Raw genomic sequence first — 20,707 nt, 5'->3', positions numbered from 1 at the left:
CTTTAACTAACGACTATTACCTACAACAAGGCTAAGAAGATCCAAAAATCAAAACAAAGTAAACAGACATTTTCTTGAAGCCTATATATTGAAGAATGTTAAAGAAAGGAGCAAAAGAATAAGCATATGAATATGAAAGAAAGTATTTGTGAAGAAAAGAAAAGCTCAAAAGAGAAATGAGATCTCTCAAGCTTCATAAAATCATAAGCTTACGTTTATATGATAAGAGAAAAATTTGAGAGTTTGTTGGATTGAATTGTATTATATACACATCCTCTCTACAAGAGTAACGATCTAAGGACTTATATCAAATATGCTTGATTGTAAATTCTGAAGATAATTCAAACACTTTATGTTTAACTCGGTGGGGTTAAATGGTAGCTAGACGGGTTTGTCTAGTGGAAATCAGGGGTGGGTGAAACTCAACTAGATAGTGTATCGAGAAGATATTGGGAGTGTTTGGGGATTCTAGTTGTGGTGAACAATATTGCGCAACCAGAAGTGGGTCAAAATCAATTCTAGTCAGAGTAATGGGGTTACTTAGAGTAACTAGGTGATACCAGGAGGGGTGAGAATACTCAATTGTAATCTTATTGAAGATTACAGTGGAACCTTCTAAGAGGTCTTAGAGGAGACTAGATGTAGCTCGTTGAAGGGAACTAGTGTAAAAATAATTGTGTGTTTATTGCTTTAATCTTGCGAAACGCTCACTTTACAAACTCTACAGTCTCACACCCTTTTAACCATCATAAAAGCTCTTAAACGATTCAAAAATATTTATTTGAGAACTTACAATTGGAATAGAACTTTCAAGTCAAGCGTTTAAGAACTTCATCTAGTGTCATCGTAGATTTGTGCCATGAGGTTATTCTTCGAGGACTTTGAGTTCAATACAATGGAAATTTGGGCCTATCGACCTTATAAAAATACCTAAGCCGACATGCCTCTATTTTTTCTACCTTAAAGTACCTGGTCTTGAACCCCTTGAAGGAGGCAACATATGAAGAGAAAAACCATCTCCCTTTCTTCAATATTAGGAAACCCAACCCTTCTTACCATTTGGGAAGGTGTGAAAGTAGTGGAGGAATATGGTGAGAGTAAGAGTGATGTTAAGGCCTAAATAGAGAACCCTAAGTGACTGCACTCATGCCCAGCTATTCGGGTGCAACTGAGTAGGCATTATGTTCAGCTCTCGTAGCACACTTGATATGGGACAACATGTCTAGATAGAAATACAACTAAGAACTAAATAAGAACAATTAAGAAATGGAATTAAAAGACAAAAAATGAAAGAGAGAAAAGAGAGGAAATTTACAAATTTGAAGGCACGTCATTTCAAAGGATCCAAGATAAATGTCAATAAGGACTACCACTTGTTTTTCACAAGATAAGACCCAAATTTAGACTAAGAGACAAAATTCTATCTCAAAGAAGTAATGCAATTGAATGCAAAACACTATTTATATTCAAATTTGAAGGTGTGCAAGGTATATGTACAAAAAAATACCTTAGGTTGCTTATTTGGCACCAAGAGATGAAGTAAGTGGAGAAAAATAAAGGATGTGGGACTTAGAGGCCTATAAGTCTGGAAACAACTCTCAAGGTTGTTTTAAGTCCCACATCTCTTAATTCTACAACCTCCTAAAGATATATAAGCCACCTAACTAGTCTAAAGATCAAAACTAAAACTATACATGTGAAAACTTGAATTACAAGTAACTAAAAGGAGAAAAGACTTATTTATTCTTTTTTTTTTAAGTTCAAGCTATGTGAAGTCCCACATTGCTTGCATCTTAAATAAAAGAAGAATATATAAGATTCTCTACAACCAAACTAAGAAAAAGAAACAAGAAAGACAAAATACAAGCCTATGAAAACTTATTCTACTAAAGGCCAAAATACAAGCCATAAAACCTATTCTACTCTTTTTATTTCTAGATGTTTTCTTTAGGTCTTGACCCATCCATGATCACATCAACACCATATGAAATTCATCGAAGGGAAGACAAACGAGTATATCATTGAAGAGATATGTTGTACATATAGAAGAAATCCATATGACAACTCTCCCTCCCATGAAATACATGTACATTCCCCTTGCAAACAATCATGTTGAACATCTTGGAACTTCGATCAACCTCAACAAGGTATGTCTGTGCGACCCAATCCATCAACTCCTATCCCTATAAGAAATAGGTTATGTATTCCTCTACATCGCGAGATGTCCAATCATAACCCGAGACAACTAGGAGAGAATGAGCGGGCTCATCCCCCTCGTCAGAAGTGTTGATGTCCAACTCCACATCAACTTCAATATTATTGTAGTTGTCGACTTTATTTTGTGTATCTAAAGTGGCAGTCGCACTGCTGATCGAACCCATGCTCCCCTCGATTGATCTTAAAATGGGTGAGGCAACCGACAATGACATTGGCGAAGAAGAGGCATCATCTGCATACCCCCGGTCGCTTCTCCTCGAAGACTCCTCAAACGAAGACAAATGAAAGGTCGATATTATTACTTATGTATGTTGAACGAATGGTATGAACATATAGCAGAAGATTAAAGGGGAAAATAACAAAGAAGGCACATCCCTATTTATAGTCGCGTGAGCCTCCATTGTCAATCATCCCTAGTTGTAAGATTAAGCTGCATCCAATGGCTTGAGCACCCCGACTTTGTGTATTTTGATAGGCACGAAATTTGAAGCCTTATGCGCTTCCCCAATTGTAACATTTTCAAACACTTCCAAAGGTAGTTGGCCAATAAATTGAACGATCAAGGCGCTCTTCATGTTCCCTAAACAGTCAACTGAAGGTCTTAACCACTTGCTCTATCCGCGTGACCTATGTTGAAGTAATTATCTCCCCAATGATCAAAACTCCTCATCATCAAGCCACGCCTGAATTACATGGACAACAAGAGCTAGGTGACCAACTTCAAACCTTTTTGCTAGTCATTTCGGGCTTGGGCTTGGGGGCCTGTATACTGTATGACTAGAGCTGTCAAAACGGGCCAACTGGCCCGACTCGACCCGACCCGACCCGACCCGACCCGGGCCACTATGGGTTGGTCACTTAGTGAGCTGACCCAACCCGGCTCATTTATTAGCGAGCCAGAAAAATTCGAACCCGGCCTGACCCACCACAGGTTGGTGGGTAAACGGGTTGACTTACTGGTTCACTTAATTACAATTTTTTTTCAAATAAAAAATTTACAAACTTTCTATAATTCAAATATAAACAAATTTCACTCCCAACATGGGTGTTTAATTAATTTTGAAAATAAGGAATTTAAATAATTTTTTCAAGCAAAAAAAAAAAATCACTTGTACAAAAACAGCATACAACGTCAAATTGAAAAAATTCGACGTTAATTTAATGTCGAATTTTGTCAATATACGACGTTAATTTAACGTCGAATTTTGTCAATATACAACTTTAATCAATTTTTTTAAAATAATTGTAATCATTTTTTACAACTCTACGAGATCTGAAAAGCAGAACTATGAACGGTAATATAGGATCAACAATAAATAATAAAGTTCAATCAAACAACAAACAAGTTCAATCAAACAACAAACAAGTTCAATTAAACAACAACAAACAAGTTCAATCAAACAACAACAACAACAAACAAGTTCAATAAAAAAAAACAACAAACAAGTTCAATAAAAAAAACAACAAACAAGTTCAACAAATAAGTTCTTCAAAACGAAAACGAAAACTAACCTTCAAAAGGTGGGTTCATTGGAATAAAGTGTTGCCATCAGTGAGAGAGAAAACAAAATGCGCATATGAAGGACAAGAATACAAAAATAATTGGTGAAAACAAACGAAAATCATACCTAAAATAGTTAATTAACATGCATTTGTATCAAATGAAAGAAAGATTACATGTGATGGTCGTCAAACTTCGTTCGAGAAAAGTTTGAGCAGAGAAGAGAGTCTCGCGCGCTAAGATAAAGTGAATGAATTTTCAATCTCCCGCTCAAATTTTTATTGAATTCATTAACATTTTGACGTCTAACGCTGAGGCATTCGACGTTTTATATCCTTTTACGTCGAATTATAATTCTAAACGACGTTTAATAATTGCATTTATTTACAAAATTGCCACCGGTCATTTTTAACGTTGGCTATTGAATAGTTAGACGTTAAACGCATGACGTTATATGTTGTTTTTGCACTAGTGAATAAATATTTTTTTATAAAATTAAGATTAAATTTTAATAAAATAAAATTAGGTAGGTGGGTTGGTGGGCCAACCCGGCCCACCACGGGTTCAACTCGCATAAAAAAAATACAATTTTTTCAAACCCAACCCGGCTCTGACCCATGGTGGGCTGGGTTAGCCTGTAGGTTGTGACCCATTTTGACAGCTCTATGTATGACTATCCGATCGGCCACAAATCGAACGATCAACCATAACAACGACCACCAATTGAGCCACTAGTGAACCCGACCAACCACCAAGCAAACCAATCGATCATGAGTCAATATATTAACCTTAATATTAACTTACATGTGAAGTATGATTACCCACAATTGGGCCGTGATTATGCCAATGTTAACTAAGAGCCAATTCCGAAACCTATAAATTGAAGTTTGAGGTAATGAAGTAGGTGATATGCATTTACTATGCCATTAATTCTTAACTGCTAACGTTGAGCTGATTTTTCCATCAAAGTTCCTTTTGTAGGTACCTTCCGAGCGATTTGTTCAATCCAACACTTAGAGTTCAGGAGGATATTTAAACATTGGACAACTCATCACAGTTTAAACCATTGACCTCAATCCTACACCCAAAACATATACTTTATTTTCTAAATAAATAATGCAAGCACATTAAACAAAGTGTGTATAACATGTTTGAGTTTGAAACTTTCAAGAATATGATTTTCTAATGTTTCATTGTTTTTGAAATATTTGGTTAGACTTGTTAAAGAAAAAACTAATGTGTTATGTTATTTTTCATTATATTAACAATTATATTTTAATAAACATATATATTTATATCTTAAAAACAGTATATATTTACTTGATTTATTGATCAATGATTAAAAGAAATGGAGAAAATATATTTTTGTTATTTTTACTAATAAAAAATGGAAGAGAAGGAATAAGTTGTTGAGAATGGATCCATCACATAACTAAACCACACAAGAAATGGAGAGGGAAAGGAATTTATTTGTCACGTTAATAGCGTGTGACTCCAAAGCCAAAGGCAAGTCAGAAGCACAACACAAAACGAGAGAAAGAGAGAGAAGAAAATACATGAAATTGAAAGATGAACGAAGATGGCGTAAGCTCTGCCAATCCCAATCTCTCTCTTCCGAAACCACCTTCTTCTCCTCCCACACCTGCAGCAAGGTCTCTCTCTAGGGTTTCTCGCTTTAACTTTTCCTTTCATTTGCATAATTATTGCATACCGTAGCTCCATTTCTCACTCTTCGTTTTCTAGGGTTTTGTCCTTTCCTTTCAATTTTCGCTGATATTCCTTTCTTTGTCTTCCTCTAGTTCTGCGGGGGCCTCGTCGCCGGCGTTTCCGCCCAATGGAGATGTTCGTCGCCGCCACAAATCAAGTGCGGATTCGCGCGAGGTTGTGGGTTCGTTGCTGCAAGGCTCTTCGGTTCCCTCCTGCCGGCCATGGGAGCGCGGCGATTTGCTGCGCCGCCTTTCGACGTTTAAGCTCGCCGGGAAATTGCCCAAGGTTGGCTTCGATACGATTGACTTGTGATGGAAACGATTCGGTTGAGATAATTGGGGACGGGGAGGGGACAATTGAACTGATGTCTGTTGTTGTCATTTTGCAGGTTGCTGGGTCGTTGGCTTGTGCGAAGAGAGGTTGGGTGAATGTGGGTGTTGCTAAGATTGAGTGTGAGATATGTCGTGCTCAATTAGATTTTGCCGTGCCTTCAGCTTCATCTTTTGAAGGTGAATCTATAATTGTAATGGATTTTTTTTTTTTTTGGTTTTGCTTTTTAATGATGGGGGATGGGATTGCTGATTCTGCTAGATTTCCAACTCAAAGGTCTGCTCAGAATGTGTATACCTTGATAATGTAGATTATTCGATGTGTTTTTCCTGGGTTTCCCCGGAGGTGAAGTGTTCTGGTAACTTTTGTAGGAAATGTGATACAATTTATGTATGCTTATTTTGTGTCTTGAGTGGGGTGATTTCGGGAACTAGTCGCAGTGCATTATTTTTGGTTATGGCCTAAAGTGTGGCGTACCTCTTCTGAAAGTTAATTTGCCAGAGACACATAATAAAGGGTTCTCTTTTCAATACAATACCAGTGAGAAAGACCCTAAATCCTAAAGCCCAAAAATTTCATCTGGTGCTTTTGAACAAACGGTGAATGTGATTTGTTTTGTACCTCTCTCTTAATGAGTGAGAAAACAGGTGACTGGGTAAGTGGTAAAGCTTGGACGATCCTAAGCTTTCAATTTGATTTTTTTGTGGGGTTGAATGAGGCTCCAAGCCCAAATTCTAAGACTTGTAGGGTTTACATGGTTATATGGAAGTTTGTTGGACATTGGAACTTCCACTAGATAAATTGTATTAGAGATTGTTATTTTACCATTTTTGTGTTAAGAGTATGATGCAGATGATATTTGCAATGTGTAGTCTGAACCTTTTGTGGTGTCAATTGTAGTTAATATTCAATATTCAGTATTCAATTTCAATAAAGAAATCTCGTACTTTATGTTTTAATCTTCTAGATAATTCAAAGACAAGCCCTTTTGTACCACTTAATTCAATGCTTCTTTCTGGGCCTTGCTTATTTTTTCTCATTTATTTGATGAAGCTGATGGCTCCAGTGAAGAGTTTTCTGAACAGCTTGATAGAGGCCACAAAGTCACCTGTCCTTGGAGAGGCAATAGCTGTCCTGAAAGCTTGGTGCAGTTTCCTCCTACTTCGCCTTCAGCTCTAATTGGTGGTTTTAAGGATAGGTGTGATGGACTCTTGCAGTTTTATTCCCTCCCAATCGTATCTTCATCTGCAATTGAGCTTATGCGGGTTACACACAGCCCTCAAATTGATCATTTACTTGCTCAATTGCAAATTCAGACAGCTGGAGAATTGGGCTGCAGAGCAGAAAATGCTTCTGGAACGGGCATAACTGGAGAACAGGCCTGTCATTCATATTCTTATGTAAGATATTTTTAAGATATGTTGTTTTCTCTTGATTATTTATTGGAGTATATTTTATGCCAATCTGTCCAATTTTGTTTATTTGTGCATTCATTTATTAATTTTCCACTTCAATAGGCTCAAAAGCTAATAAGTCTTTGTGGATGGGAGCCACGATGGCTTCCTAATGTGCTTGACTGTGAAGAACAATCGGCTGAATCTGCAAAAAATGGGTATAGCTCTGATCCAGCCAAAGGATCTGCAGCTGATCCTGCTCCAAGCAAGAGGGAGTTTTCAACTTCTTCAAGGAAAGATACTGGGGACAATGATGTACTGGGTTCAGAGTTTAATTGTGAGTCTAGGTCACCATTGTTAGATTGTAGTTTATGTGGGGTTACAGTTAGAGTATGGGATTTCTTGACAGCTCCACGACCAGTTCATTTGACACCCTGTGGGATTGATACACCTCAAACAAGCAAGAAAATAGCATCAACTCGAGGAATAAGTGCAGCTAGTGGTATCAATGAATGGGCTGCTACTGATGGTGTTGAAAAAGAGAGGACTGGAGACCGTGATGAGGCTACAACATCCGAAAAAAAACTTGTATCCATTAAAAGTTTAGACATAAGTCTTAGGATGGCTAGTGGGCCATCCTCTTCACCAATAAACTTGACATCAACCTCAGGTCATGCGCAAGATGCTGGGGAAGAGAAACATCTGATGATTGGGCGGCCTTCTGGAAGTGAGGTTGGAGACCAGACGGCTTCTTATGAATCACAAGGCCCCACTGCTCGCAAACGCAAGTTGGATGATGGTGGAACCACTGCTGACAGGCAACATCTAAATGTGCAACAGGCAGACAGTGTTGAAAAAACTGTGACTGACCGCGATAATAATGAAGTCATTGGTAGTCAACTGTATTCAGCTGGCCCTTCAAAGCGTGCCCGTCATACTAATCTATTGGAAACATTCCAGTTTCCATTAAGAAATTCTTCTGCACCTAGCCATTCATTGGGTATTCAAATAGAACTGGATGCAAATATCCCTAACCAGTTAAACCCAGAAAGGGATCATGCCATTGGTGTTATGTCTACCAGAGATTCTGCTCAAGCATCTTCTATTATTGCAATGAATACAGTTTATCACAGTTCAGATGATGAATCAATGGAAAGTGTTGAAAATTTTCCTGTAGATGCTAATGATGTCAATTTCCCTTCTGTTGATTTGAACGAAGCATCAGAGCTAAATAGCAGCTATCAAGCACAGCAAAGTGCTTGTTTCCAGCCACTTTTAGATAGGGCAGGAGGGGAGGCAGGTGTTAGCAGTTCAAATGCTTGTGGGGAAGTTTTGAACATGGAGATACTGACTGCACATGCTAGAGATGGACCTAGTTTTGGTATTAGTGGGGGAAGTGTGGGCATGGGTGCAAGTCATGAGGCTGAAATCCATGGGACTGATGTCTCAGTTCATAGAGGTGATAGTTTAGGTGATGTTGAACCAATTGCTGAAGTGATTGAAAATCAGGGTCCACCTGGTGAATTTGAGCCTTATCATGGACATACTGGGGACTTTGTGCCTGAGGAAATGAGTCGGGAAGATCCTCAAGGGGATAGTCAAGCCATGGTGTCTCAATCTATAGCAAGGGCTGATAGTGGCTCAAAAATTATAGCTTCAACCAAGGTTGAATCTGTTGAAAGTGGTGAGAAGACCAGTTGTAGCATGCAGATGATAGACCCTGACAATGGTGCCCATCCGTCCCTTTCTTGTAATGCTGTTGTATGTTCTGCCTATGAAGTATCCAAGGAAGAAGTTACTCAGACTGGGAAGGCATCTCACATTGATGACGGTGCATATCATGAATCAGGCCATTTAAATACTGATGTTATGGGTATGTCTGATTACTTATCTATTTTATTTGTTTCTGTCTTTTTCCTCTTTAACATTAGATATACTTTTCCCTTCTGATGCTCAATGTTACTTGTAAAGTCCAATGCTATTGAAAATGGCCATGGCTGCTCATAGCAGCTACCATGGGTTGTGGAATGGCGGTTAGGAGCTGCTCAAGCCTCAGTTCCAGGCGAACTGACATGAGTCAAGCATTTTAAAGCCCTACTGTTTTCTCTCTCTTCTGTTTCTATTTTTGAACTAATGTTTATTGGGTAAGCCCAGTAGTTATTTTTTATTAAAATGGGTTGGGCCATACAACCTAGACCCAGACTCGAACAATTATTTCTGAAAATAAACCTCCAACCAGCCTCAAGCACCCCACTGACAGCCTCCTCTGACTCATGCACTGTACTTAACACAGCTGCAGTCACCTTGGGTTCCAGCACAGCGATGTCCTGCTGCTGGAGCCACCTCTGAGTACAAGTCCTCCCTTAATTTTTCACTTTTTATTTTCTCTTCATCCAGTGCCAGCCACCCACCCTCCCTAAATTCTTTTCTTTTTCTTTTCCACTCAATTATTATACTCTGAATATATGAAACATTTCATCACCTTTTTTCCGACATCGCCAATGACAACTGACTGAGTAAGGCAATTCAAAAGCATCTAAAAGATAATTAGAAATTTAGGACATTTATCTTATGTTTTTTTTTTTTTCAAGTCTGGACCTTGAATTTGGTGGTGTTTTGATTTATCAGAATTCTAGACAAGATATATTTATTAATTATACAGTTGATTTTCATTATTTTTGCATTACAATTATATTTCTGCATTATTTTAATTATCTATATGATATATGTTGTAGTTTTTTGTCTGCTAAGCTTCTTCCTAACTTGTTATGTCTTCCAATATTTTTTTCTTAAAGGATTTTTGGGAACCAAATCTGTGGCCCTAGTTGTTTTTCCTCCACCAAATGCTTAAGTGAAAACAAAGAGGAGTTATTACAAGAGATATTTATGTTTTGATAAATATTGTTAGTATTTTTGGATGTTTTCCCTCCAAAAGTTTTATTTTGATTGGAAGCCCTTGGAAATGGAAAGTGCATTAAGCCTACCCAATCTTAGTTAACGAACCTTTTGCAGGGAGGAATGTTCTCCCAAAATTTATTTTCTTTATTCAAAAGATTCGAATCCGAGATTTTACTTAAAAGGAACTAATCCTTTGATAGGTATTCAGACCTATACAAAACACTTTTACTAAACTGTAAACTGAATTTAAGGAATACATCAGTTTCCTCTTAAGAGAGAAACCAAACGTCATACAGTATCTGGTTATTCGAGAGAACCAGACTCCACTCCTCCTATTCTTTTCATAATATACAAAACTGAAAAAACTGCTAAAAACAATTGCCTACACAGACTTTATAAAAGTCTGAGACAAAAAAACCTATCCACAGACAGTTATAACTGTCTGTCCCTTTTATTTCTCTTAATATAAACATTTCCCTTGAACCTATCAATACCCCCTCCATGAAGTGTCACCTTGTCCTCAAGGTGAAAAGTAGAAAACTCCTTAATTGATGGCAGTAGCATCTTCCCAGATGTTTTCAATGGGTGGGAGGTGTTTTCAACGGGATGAATTACCTTCTTTTTTTCCTTATTTTGTAAACTGTATCAAACCTATCAAACACCCCCTCCATGAAGATGCACCTTATCCTCAAGGTGAAAGTCTGGAAATTCTTTATGAATGCAGGCAGCAAATTCCCTTAACTCTTGAATTTCTTCTTCCAAAAGAAGCATCATATGGAGTTGTTTATTTTTGCAAGTATGATTAGGCCCAAACTTCTCATCACACCTGAAGCATAAGCCCTTTTTTATTTTATCTTGCAATTCTTCTTGGGACAATTTTCTAAACGGTGTCCCTCCTTGTTGAGTCCCAGCAAGAGTACTAGTGATGGTGATCACACAGCCACTGCTTGCTTCACTTCCTCTGTTGGAGTTGGTAACACCCACTGAATTTCTCCCTTCCTTCGAGTAACTGCGAGTAGGTGGCAACTGTCTGGAGGTGTTACTTTGAAGCTGCACAGTGAGAGAGTCCCCCTTGGTGACTCTAACCTTTTCTTCCACCATTTGAGCCTTAATCATTAACTCAGCAAGATTCTTAGGCTCATGCAGCTTAACCTCAGCCTTTATTTCTTCCTTCAAACATTCAAGAATATGCCAATCAAATAATCTTGCTGAATTCCTTTCAAGAATCCAGCATATTGTTCAAACTGTTCTATATATCCTCCCACTTGTCTAGTTTGGCATAGCCCAATCAATATTTCAAACGGGTTTTGCAGCATTGTTGGCAGAAACCTTCAAACCACCTCATCTTTGAAGGCTTCCCATTTGGGATGCGGATTGCAGGTTTCCCACCATTGAAACCAATTCAAAGCTTTTCCTTCCAAAGCAACCATCACAGCCAGTATTCTCTCCTCCTGAGAGACTTCTTTCAAATGGAAATACCTGTTGGCTGCAAAACCAACGACAAGTGCACCGGTCGCAGCGTAGCAAGTGATAAATATCGTTCTCTCCCAAGGGACTTGTGCAACACATGATAATTCTTCCTTTCATAATTCAATTAGACATCAAAGTGCACAAAACAACACAAGAAACTCTTTGGTATTTTATCGAACAGTTGGTGTGCAAGGAATTTAACATAGTGTATTTACAATTTGTCAAGACTAGAATTCATCCATTTCATTCTCATGCATTCACAAACATCTCAATTCCACCCAATAGGTATTCAATTTCAATTCTAGGTTCAAATCATATTTCTCAATACATCAAGAACCAAAAATCATGCATGGGTGATCAATCCAAAGCAAGTATTAAACATAGGAATTGAACACGAAAGTAAAATAGAAGAGCATATATCATTAGCATCACAAAATACATAAGAATTCCATGTTTTACAACTAATCTCAACAAATAGGAAAAATCCTCCATGGTGGAGAACTTAGGGTTCTACAAAATTGAAGAGATAAGGAAGAAATTGGAACCAAAGAGAAGATGCACAACCTTTCCCAAGGTTCTTAGCAGCTGCTCCATGCTCCATTTGCGCCTCCCCTTCGCAATTCCATCTCCAATTCGTGACCCATCTTCTTCCTCAACCAAAAGGGGCAAAATCACCACTGATGAAGCTTGAAGACCCAAGGAGGAGTGGGAGAGCTTCCCAACACCCCAAAAAGCCTCCAAGGGCCTCTCCCAATCTCTCTAGGTGAAGAATGAAGTGTAGGAGGAGAAGAATGCCCAAAAAATCGCGAGAACCATGCTTAAATAACCCATTTTGACAAGTCAGCGTCGTCACCGCTCAGCTACAGCCCAGCCGTGGCATTCCAAAGGGCTGGCACTCAGCTGCAGCCTCGCGGCAGCATTCCAGAGAGCTGGCGCTCAGCTGCACCTCAGCTACAGCATTCCAGAGACAGATAGCTCAGCTACAGGCAGTTTTGACAGCATTCTAAAATTCAAGTTCTTGTGCAATTCCAAAGGTGTCCAACATGAGTATTTACTTCAAATTGATCTTTTATTGTCCAAAAACATGTTCCCTTGAGTTATTGCTTGTTTTCCTCCATTAGAATCGTTTCCTATTCATTTATTTCACACACTTAAATAAAGATATTAGAGGTAAAAACAAGCATAAACTAACTAAAACACAAGAAAACACACTAAACTTGAGGATAAAACAAGGTAAAAATTATGAAGAGTTGATTTATTCACCAAAATATATACACAAAAACACGTAAAATCAACCGTTATCAATACCACTTAAGCCTATTGGTTCAGCCATAAGCTTCGTCTCCTGTAAACACAGAAATGTCCAACTTCCTCCATTTGGCAGAAATCCCAAAAGAACCTCCTCTTGCATGAATCTAGCTTCCCTTATTTCCTCCCATAGCAACAGAATCTTGGGCCTCTGTATGCTTATTAGAGGATGTGAACTGTTCAACCACCCCTTTCAGTCCTTGAATCATCTCTTTTAACCGCTGGAACCGTCGGTTATTCTCGTGTTCGTGTTCTTGGACAATCTTCTCCAGCCCATCCCATCCCATCTTGCCTCCATTCTTATATTGACCATAACCTTTAGTGGGCCCCCAATTTACCAGGAAAGAGGCTCTGGATACCAATGATATAGGTATTCAGACCTATACGAAACACTTTTACTAAACTGTTGTTGAATATAGTGAAAATTATATATTAGATTAATCTCCCTTGTGTTAAATACACACATAGGGTTCTCTATTTATAATAGAAGAAATATGGGCTAAGCCCAAAATACAAATGAGAAATAATAACAAACTAACTAAAAGATAAAAGATATATTATATCTAACACTCCCCCTCAAGCTGGAGCATACAAATTCTATGAACTAAGCTTGGAATAGATGAACTCAGTGTTGAACTAGATGATTTGTCTTCAAGAGTGTGAGACAAATATAGATGGACTAACAGCAGCTTGTGAAACTTCAACTTCAAAAGTGGATGGAGGAGAGCAGTGGTGGACAATGACAAACTGCAAGGACTGATTCTCAATCAATGATGGATGAGTGACAGGATCAACAGTGGTAGCTGAAAGCTAAGAGCTACAAAATTGCAGGGACTACACTAAATCCTCATCAATGATGGCTGGGTGACGGGATCAACAGTAGTAGCTGAAATCTACAAAACTGCAGGGACTACACCCATATATATGTGACTTGCAGTGTCTTGGAAACGTACTCCCCCTTAGTGTGAAGGGCGGAAATGTGGAATATCATAGTTGCTGGACCACTAAAACAAAACAAAATATTAAGCAACAATGCTGAAACTGGACAACTCCCAAGTGATATACTTAGCAGTGTATCACAAGAAGATTGGGCTAAACTCTAACCCAAGAAGAACTGATGCAGTTGCGTCTGTCTGAGGCGGTAGCGACTGCAGCGGCGGTTGACTGCTATAAAATTGTAGGGACTAAATTGCCATCACTAACTGATGGGGCCTGTAGTGGCTGGAAGCGACAAAACTACAGGGACTGTCATCACTAACTAACTGACGAGGTGATGGGGGCCTACAGTGGTTGAAAGCATATGGCGCCTGAACAACGGCAAACAGTGCTGAACAACGGAGTGCTGAACAGTGGCAAACTAAACAGCGGCAAACAGTGCCAAACAGCGGCAAACGACGCCGAACAGCGGCAAACGACGCCTAGACAGTGGAAGACGGTGCCTGGATAGCGGAAGACGGCGCCTGGACAGTGGAAGACGGCGCGGACAGCGGAACACAGTGGTTGGACAGCGACAAACAGTGCCTGTACAGCGGAAAACGGTGCCTGGACCATCAACGGTGGTTACGAAGACAGACAAAGATGGTAGCAATGGCTGCTCTGAGGTCTGAACAGAGAGAGGGAGGTCTGGCGAGAGCTATGGAGGTGTCGCGGTGAAACTCCGACACCGGGAAGGCGGCGCGTGCAGAACACGCGCCAGAGATCTGACGGAAAGAGGAGGTGCGTGGAGGCGTGTGAAGAGGAGTCTGGTCTTGTCTCCGGCGGGGTTGGTCGTCGCTCAAGGAGACGCTTCAGATCTGCTGGTCACCGGTCAAAACTGTGATGACGGCCGGCGACCGGCGACAGACTGGCCGGAAAGAAGCGCTGTGTGGCGGCGCGTGACTGAGAACTGGCTCTCGAAACCGGCGTGGTTGGCCGTCGCTCGAAGAGACGGTCCAAATCCCCAAGTCACCGGCTAAAACTGCGGTGATGGCCGACAGTGACCGGCGGCGGCGACGGTGGTTGGCCGCGGAAAGTGGCTGCGACAGCAATAGCAGCGACGGCAGTGGAAAGCGGTGATGGTCGACGGCAGAGGCGATTGGCTGCGCTGAGAAGAAGAGAAAATGGACTGCCGACTGAAACTTTAGGGGCTGCCGGCGGCGATGGCGGCCGGCCGCCGGCAGACAGCAGAGACTACTAGAAGAGGATCAGAGAACCTGCTCTGTTACCATGTTAAATATAGTGAAAATTATATATTAGATTAATCTCCCTTGTGTTAAATACACACATAGGGTTCTCTATTTATAATAGAAGAAATATGGGCTAAGCCCAAAATACAAATGAGAAATAATAACAAAGTAACTAAAAGATAAAAGATATATTATATCTAACAACTGAAAACTGAATTCAAGCAATACACTGAGTTTCCTCTTAAAAGAGAAACCAAACAACATCATACAATATCTGGTTATTCTGGTTGTTCGTGAGAACCATACTCTCCACTCCTCCTATTCTTTTCAGAATGTACAAAAACAATGAAAAAACTGCTAAAAACAACTGCCTCCTACACAGACATTATTAAAGTCTGAGACAACAAAACCTACCCACAGACAGTAACTGTCTGTCCCTTTTATTTCTCCTAATATAAACATTTCCCTTGAACCTATGATCCTTGCTACTTGAACAACCAAAAGGTGTGGAGAACAATAAGATTTGAGCCCCCCTGACTGTTGAAAGGAAGTCTAAGATACTACAGTTGTAATAGTATTTTAAATATTATTAGTTTGGCTTATGTATTCTACCCCCAATTTAGATGTTGGAATCTCTTAACCTCACTCCCTCCTGTTAGAGCAGACCTCCTTTCCCTTCCTACTTCCTTCCCCATCCCTTTCATAAAAAATCCACACCCAAATTTTATACTTACTATCTCTGTAAAAACTGTTAGTGAGCATAGTAGACATGTAGACATTGACTGGGTTACATATTCACAGCCATGAGTACTTCCATTATTGATTTTCTTCTCTTACAATATATACACAAGTTTCTTATTCAGGTAATATTTTCAACTTATCAATGTCTGGTCTCATGGTGTCACTCAACCAGTAACTATCAAATCTCTTATTGATTAGTTTTTATATGACTTTACCTAGTTTTATACAAACAATTTCTAATCATTTTCTGAATTAAATTACTGCTGATGAATTGTACCAATTTTTCTATTCCTTTTTACCGAGTTGTTCTTTCATAAGAATGTTTCTTATTTTACTGATTACTGAATATTTTTCTGATCCTTACATCATTGGCTGCCCCATCCTGACAGTTCTTCGTTTTTCATTAACTAAATGATCAGGGATTCCTTACAGAGACATCAGTAATGGAGGTGTTGAATTTGATCCAATCAAATCACATAACGATCACTGTCCTTGGGTGAATGGGGATGTTGCTGCTGCTGGTTGCGATAATCCCTGCTCCAGTTCTGGTGTGGGTAGTGTGGCTCTTTGTGGCTGGCAGCTGACTTTAGATGCCCTGGACTCTTTCCAGTCTCTTGGACATCTTCCTCTCCAAACTCTTGAATCAGAATCGGCAGCATCTATGTGCAAGGTTTGTTCTGGTTGTTTCAATCTTATTGTAATTGATTTCATGGAGAACATTTTTTTTAGATGTTCATATTTTGACTAGATTGTTTCCCATTTTCAAAAATAAAACAGTCCTTGGATTTATGTTAAAGAAATGACTCTGCAAGTTATAAATTTTTTTCTATTCTAAGTATGAAATTTTAGCTATTCGTAGACAAGAGATGCGTCCTATGTTGGGATCAAGAGAGAAAATTTTGCAAGTTGAAATTCTGTTATATGGTGAAGTGAAAGTGATATGAAATAAGAGAAGATAAAGAACCAAATTTCAAAAGTTCTGCCAAGAATTATTTGCCTCAGCAGTGAGTTGAGCTTCCTGAGAAGTCTAGAATTTTCAGATCTCATGTCGTAAGGTAGATAGCCAAGACAAGTTCTTGGCCTAAGCATCTGAGGTGGAATTTAATGCTTGATCAAATTCTCATTCTGTATGCATGTTTTTTTAATAAAAGTGAGGTGCTTAAGCATCACAATGTTGGCACCACAAACAATATCAATCATCTGCAGTACCTCAGAATACCATAAATAGGAGGAAAAGTACAAGAAAAAGAGTGGGGATAACGCACCTGACCCACAACTAACCGCTAACCCTATAAAAGGATAAATCAAACCTATCCCAGTAAAACTCTGGACAAGTGAAGCTAGAAACATTATCCCACTAAGTACAATCCTGATATCTAATGCCAAACGCAGCAAGTTTGTCGATACATTGATGATTGCCCTAATAAAGTGTGAAAAACGAACAAAAATAATATTACTATTTACAGAACAATCCAGCCATCTATTACGAAGATCTTAAGGAATAATGGAAATATTGAACCAAGCTTGAATAGCTAGATTATAAAAGGATAAATCAAACCTATCCCTGTAAAACTCTGGACAGGTGAAGCTAGAAACATTATCCCGCTAAGTTCGATCCTGAGATCTAATGCCAAACGCAGCAAGTTTGTCGATACATTGATGATTACCCTAATAAAATGTGAAAAATGAATAAAAATAATATTACTATTTACAAAACAATACATCCATCTATTACGAAGATCTCAAGGAATAATAGAAATATTGAACCAAGCTTGAATAGCTAGATTAGAATCACACTCAATCCATAGTATAGCCTATGGGGACAACGACTTCCATGTCAGGAATCACTCCCATCTCATCTGAATATAAAGGCATTATTAACACCAAGATATGAAAAACACCCTCAATTAAAGCATGATGATCTCTAAATATTCCCCCACAACCAGATACACCAGGAGAGTCTTTAGCTTCCCAATCAGTGGTACTTTTGAACCAATGACAGGGAGAGGAGGCCAAAAAACAGGAATATATATAATGTAGTCTTCCCAGGATGCATATCTGTTGTAATTAGAGGAAATATCTATAGAATCTTCCTAATTAGAGAAAATAGGTGTATGATCTTCTAGATTATTTTTTAGTACATTGTTTCCTTATTTCCCTTTATTAGAAGATTAGATTGCTACAAATAGAGGTAAGGAGAATGTATTGATATGTATGAAAATAATAAAATCATTCTCTTTTTCAATTATATCTACTACAAAACTTTCAAGAATAGTGACCACTTCTGGCACGTTGGATCACATACAACCAGTACAACAGTTACCAGCCCGATTGACCTCAATAAATTATGCTTTTAATTGGGTCGTGGGATGGTATGTGGGTTATCAAAGCAGATCTTGTTTCTGGTTATCGATATGTTTATGACACCAAAGAAGTCACTCGAGCACTCCAGGATCCTTGCAAGAAACAAAGAAAGGAAGTGATGGAATCAGAAAAAAATGGCACTGGAAAGCGCTGCTAAGCCAGGCCCAGGAGTGTTTAGAAAATGTGTATGAAAAGAGCAGCTGGTGAACAGTTTCCACAGCACCACCCCAAAAGATGACACAAGAAACAATGAGCATACCCAGCTATCATCTGTAGGCAACCTATTATGATAAATATGCCGAACAAGAAAAGGGAAAGGAGGAGGAATAAATTTGCTCCAAACCGGTGCTATACATTCCATCAAGAGTTTTTGAGGCTGGGAATACCATCAGCAGAACCATTCCATCTAAGATAGTCCTCAGTATCAAACTGATGTAAGATTAAAGCAGAGACTGCGACAGTGAGAGGGGCTAATGAGGCATGGGGATCGTATTGGAATCGGGATCTAAATGAAACTTGGGCTTTAGTTACTTGGATTATTTAATTATTTACATGAAAAAAAAGTGGAATATATAAATTCTTCAATAGTGACCTCCAGGGCTTTCTTAAATCTTTTAGGAATAGGACTATATAGTTATGGTTCATTTACATCAAATTAGATTAAAAAATTAATTTCACAAATGTTGGAACATTTTATAGAATAAGAAAAAGAACTCCCAATAAAGGGTATTGTGTAAGTGATTAGGAATCCCACCATAGCATCAGGAATATACCAGGATCTGTTAGATATAAAGTGCCACCTTAGCTTCCAACTTATTTTGCGAGTGATTAAGAATTCCAAGCCAATCGAATATAGGAATAGTTGATTATTTATCCAGCCAGAAGTTAACGTCGTTTTCATTGTTACTTTTTCTAATTCAACCTCATTAAAATGTCATTTACGCCCGACCTTTGTCTGTGTTTTAATATATGTAGTTATTTATTATTTTTAATGCGGCATCTGACTTGAGATTGCTGTTTCTTCTTTTATCTACTAATAGATTTGAATTTCATCATACTTTATTTTCGAAAGCCACTAGATAAGAGATATGATGCAAAAGGGTTTGCAATTGAAATATTCAGCTTATTGATTAAGATGCCATTTTATATATGTTTGGATATCGAAGTTTCATTTTCAGTGCAAGCACTAAAGAGCTCACCAAAAGTCAATGCCATTGGCGTGGTGCCACCTTTGAGGGCCTCTTCTACTGTATTTATTTGTTGGCTTTGAGTGTGTTTTTTTTAAATGGCCAAGACACGATCGAAGTTTCGTCTGATAAAGAGCTCTCAATTTTATCATAAAGATAATCAATTTTTATTTGTAGTAAAGCTTGCAATTTAATGGTGCAGCATGCTAGATTGTAGTGTCTTGTTGGATGTGGAAGATTCATCTTCTTGACGTATGCTTTTTGCAGGGTGATCGGTTCACTTCCAGCCAGAAATTGTTAGCACGCAACTCCTATGTTAGAAACCAGGGGAAAAACTGAGACCTGGAGGAAGTTGTCAAACGTTATGTTGAGTTGTTTTTTCGGAGAATGAGTATTGTTCCTACATCCAAATTCAAGTTATGTTTTTTCTACATCCAAATGCAAGTTATGTTTTCAATCAATCGGATGCTTGTCCATTCTGGTTTCCTAAAGTCAGTTTTGATGCTATAATATATTGGATTTTGGATTGGTGTTGTCTGTCAATTTAAAATAAAAGTGTCATTGCATCAGAAACATCTTTGAACTAGAGAAAATCGATATTGTTTAATTAGAGAATGTCAGCTATTGATGAGGTAACCATTCCTTATTGTGGGAATGGTTTGAATATATCTTATCGTGCTGGTTAATACCCTTGTTTTATGGTTAACAAAATCATTTGCGCTCATTATATAGATCCAACCAGCTTCAAATCTGTAATTTAATTTATACTTTTGTCAAATGTTTTACAATTGGTTAATCTTCAAATGAAATATAATAGTGCATACTTCCCTATAGTTAATAGTTGTAAGTATCATTGTTCTTGAAGCCGTGAATTGGAATGGAAATCTCACTTGCACTGTTGTTGCACTGGGGACTGCAGTATCATAATTTTAGGTAAGATATATGTTTTTCCATCATTTAATATAAATGAGATTCGTGATAAGATAAACAAGTATAGTAATATTTTAATTTCTGAAGATGTGTTTTTCTTAACCTAAGTTTTAGCAATAGTAGATGATATTTATGGTAAGGAAAAAAAACAATTTGATAAAAATTTAAATTCATTGATTATTGGCAATTTTTTTCTATAATCAATATTTTTTCCACTTTTCTTTTGGTTCAAATAAATATAGAAAAGTTTTCAATCTCCCCTTGTACCCTTTTTATTCATAACTTCTTGGAAGCTGATAGAAAATTAATAATAATTTATTGATATCTAAAATATTGATAAACACTTGAGATATGTATGGAGAGGAAAAAAAGGTTTTAATAGAGATATATGAAAATATAAGTGTGCGTATATAACATATACTACAGAGGAAACATGAGTTTTAATTTACAGAAGAAAAAAACGTTGATTGCCGTATATATATAATATATTGACAT

The 20,707-nt window shown here is 38.2% G+C and overlaps 1 protein-coding gene across 1 annotated transcript; it reads left to right on the top strand.

Moving 5' to 3' along the window:
• The first annotated feature begins 5,190 nt into the window (after positions 1 to 5,190).
• Positions 5,191 to 19,855, top strand: LOC108333917 (uncharacterized). Its single transcript, XM_017569423.2, has 7 exons — positions 5,191 to 5,370; positions 5,518 to 5,710; positions 5,814 to 5,934; positions 6,809 to 7,155; positions 7,273 to 9,022; positions 16,151 to 16,401; positions 19,550 to 19,855. The coding sequence occupies exons 1-7, from the start codon at positions 5,288 to 5,290 to the stop codon at positions 19,619 to 19,621; spliced, it is 2,817 nt and encodes a 938-aa protein (XP_017424912.1). The 5' UTR covers positions 5,191 to 5,287; the 3' UTR covers positions 19,622 to 19,855.
• The last annotated feature ends 852 nt before the right edge of the window (positions 19,856 to 20,707 follow it).

This window comes from Vigna angularis, chromosome 11 (assembly GCF_016808095.1).
Source record: "Vigna angularis cultivar LongXiaoDou No.4 chromosome 11, ASM1680809v1, whole genome shotgun sequence".
NCBI classification, from domain to species: domain Eukaryota; kingdom Viridiplantae; phylum Streptophyta; class Magnoliopsida; order Fabales; family Fabaceae; genus Vigna; species Vigna angularis.
The sequence above is the reverse complement of the archived record's forward strand: the minus strand, read 5'-3'. Positions and strand labels throughout refer to the sequence as shown.

Bases quoted from the DNA above. Each gene is read 5' to 3' on its own strand.
- LOC108333917 (XM_017569423.2), top strand. From the start codon at position 5,288: ATGAACGAAGATGGCGTAAGCTCTGCCAATCCCAATCTCTCTCTTCCG. The intron at 5,371-5,517 runs GTCTCTCTCTAG...GTCTTCCTCTAG, and splicing joins CCTCCCACACCTGCAGCAAG to TTCTGCGGGGGCCTCGTCGC. The intron at 5,711-5,813 runs GTTGGCTTCGAT...GTCATTTTGCAG, and splicing joins TCGCCGGGAAATTGCCCAAG to GTTGCTGGGTCGTTGGCTTG.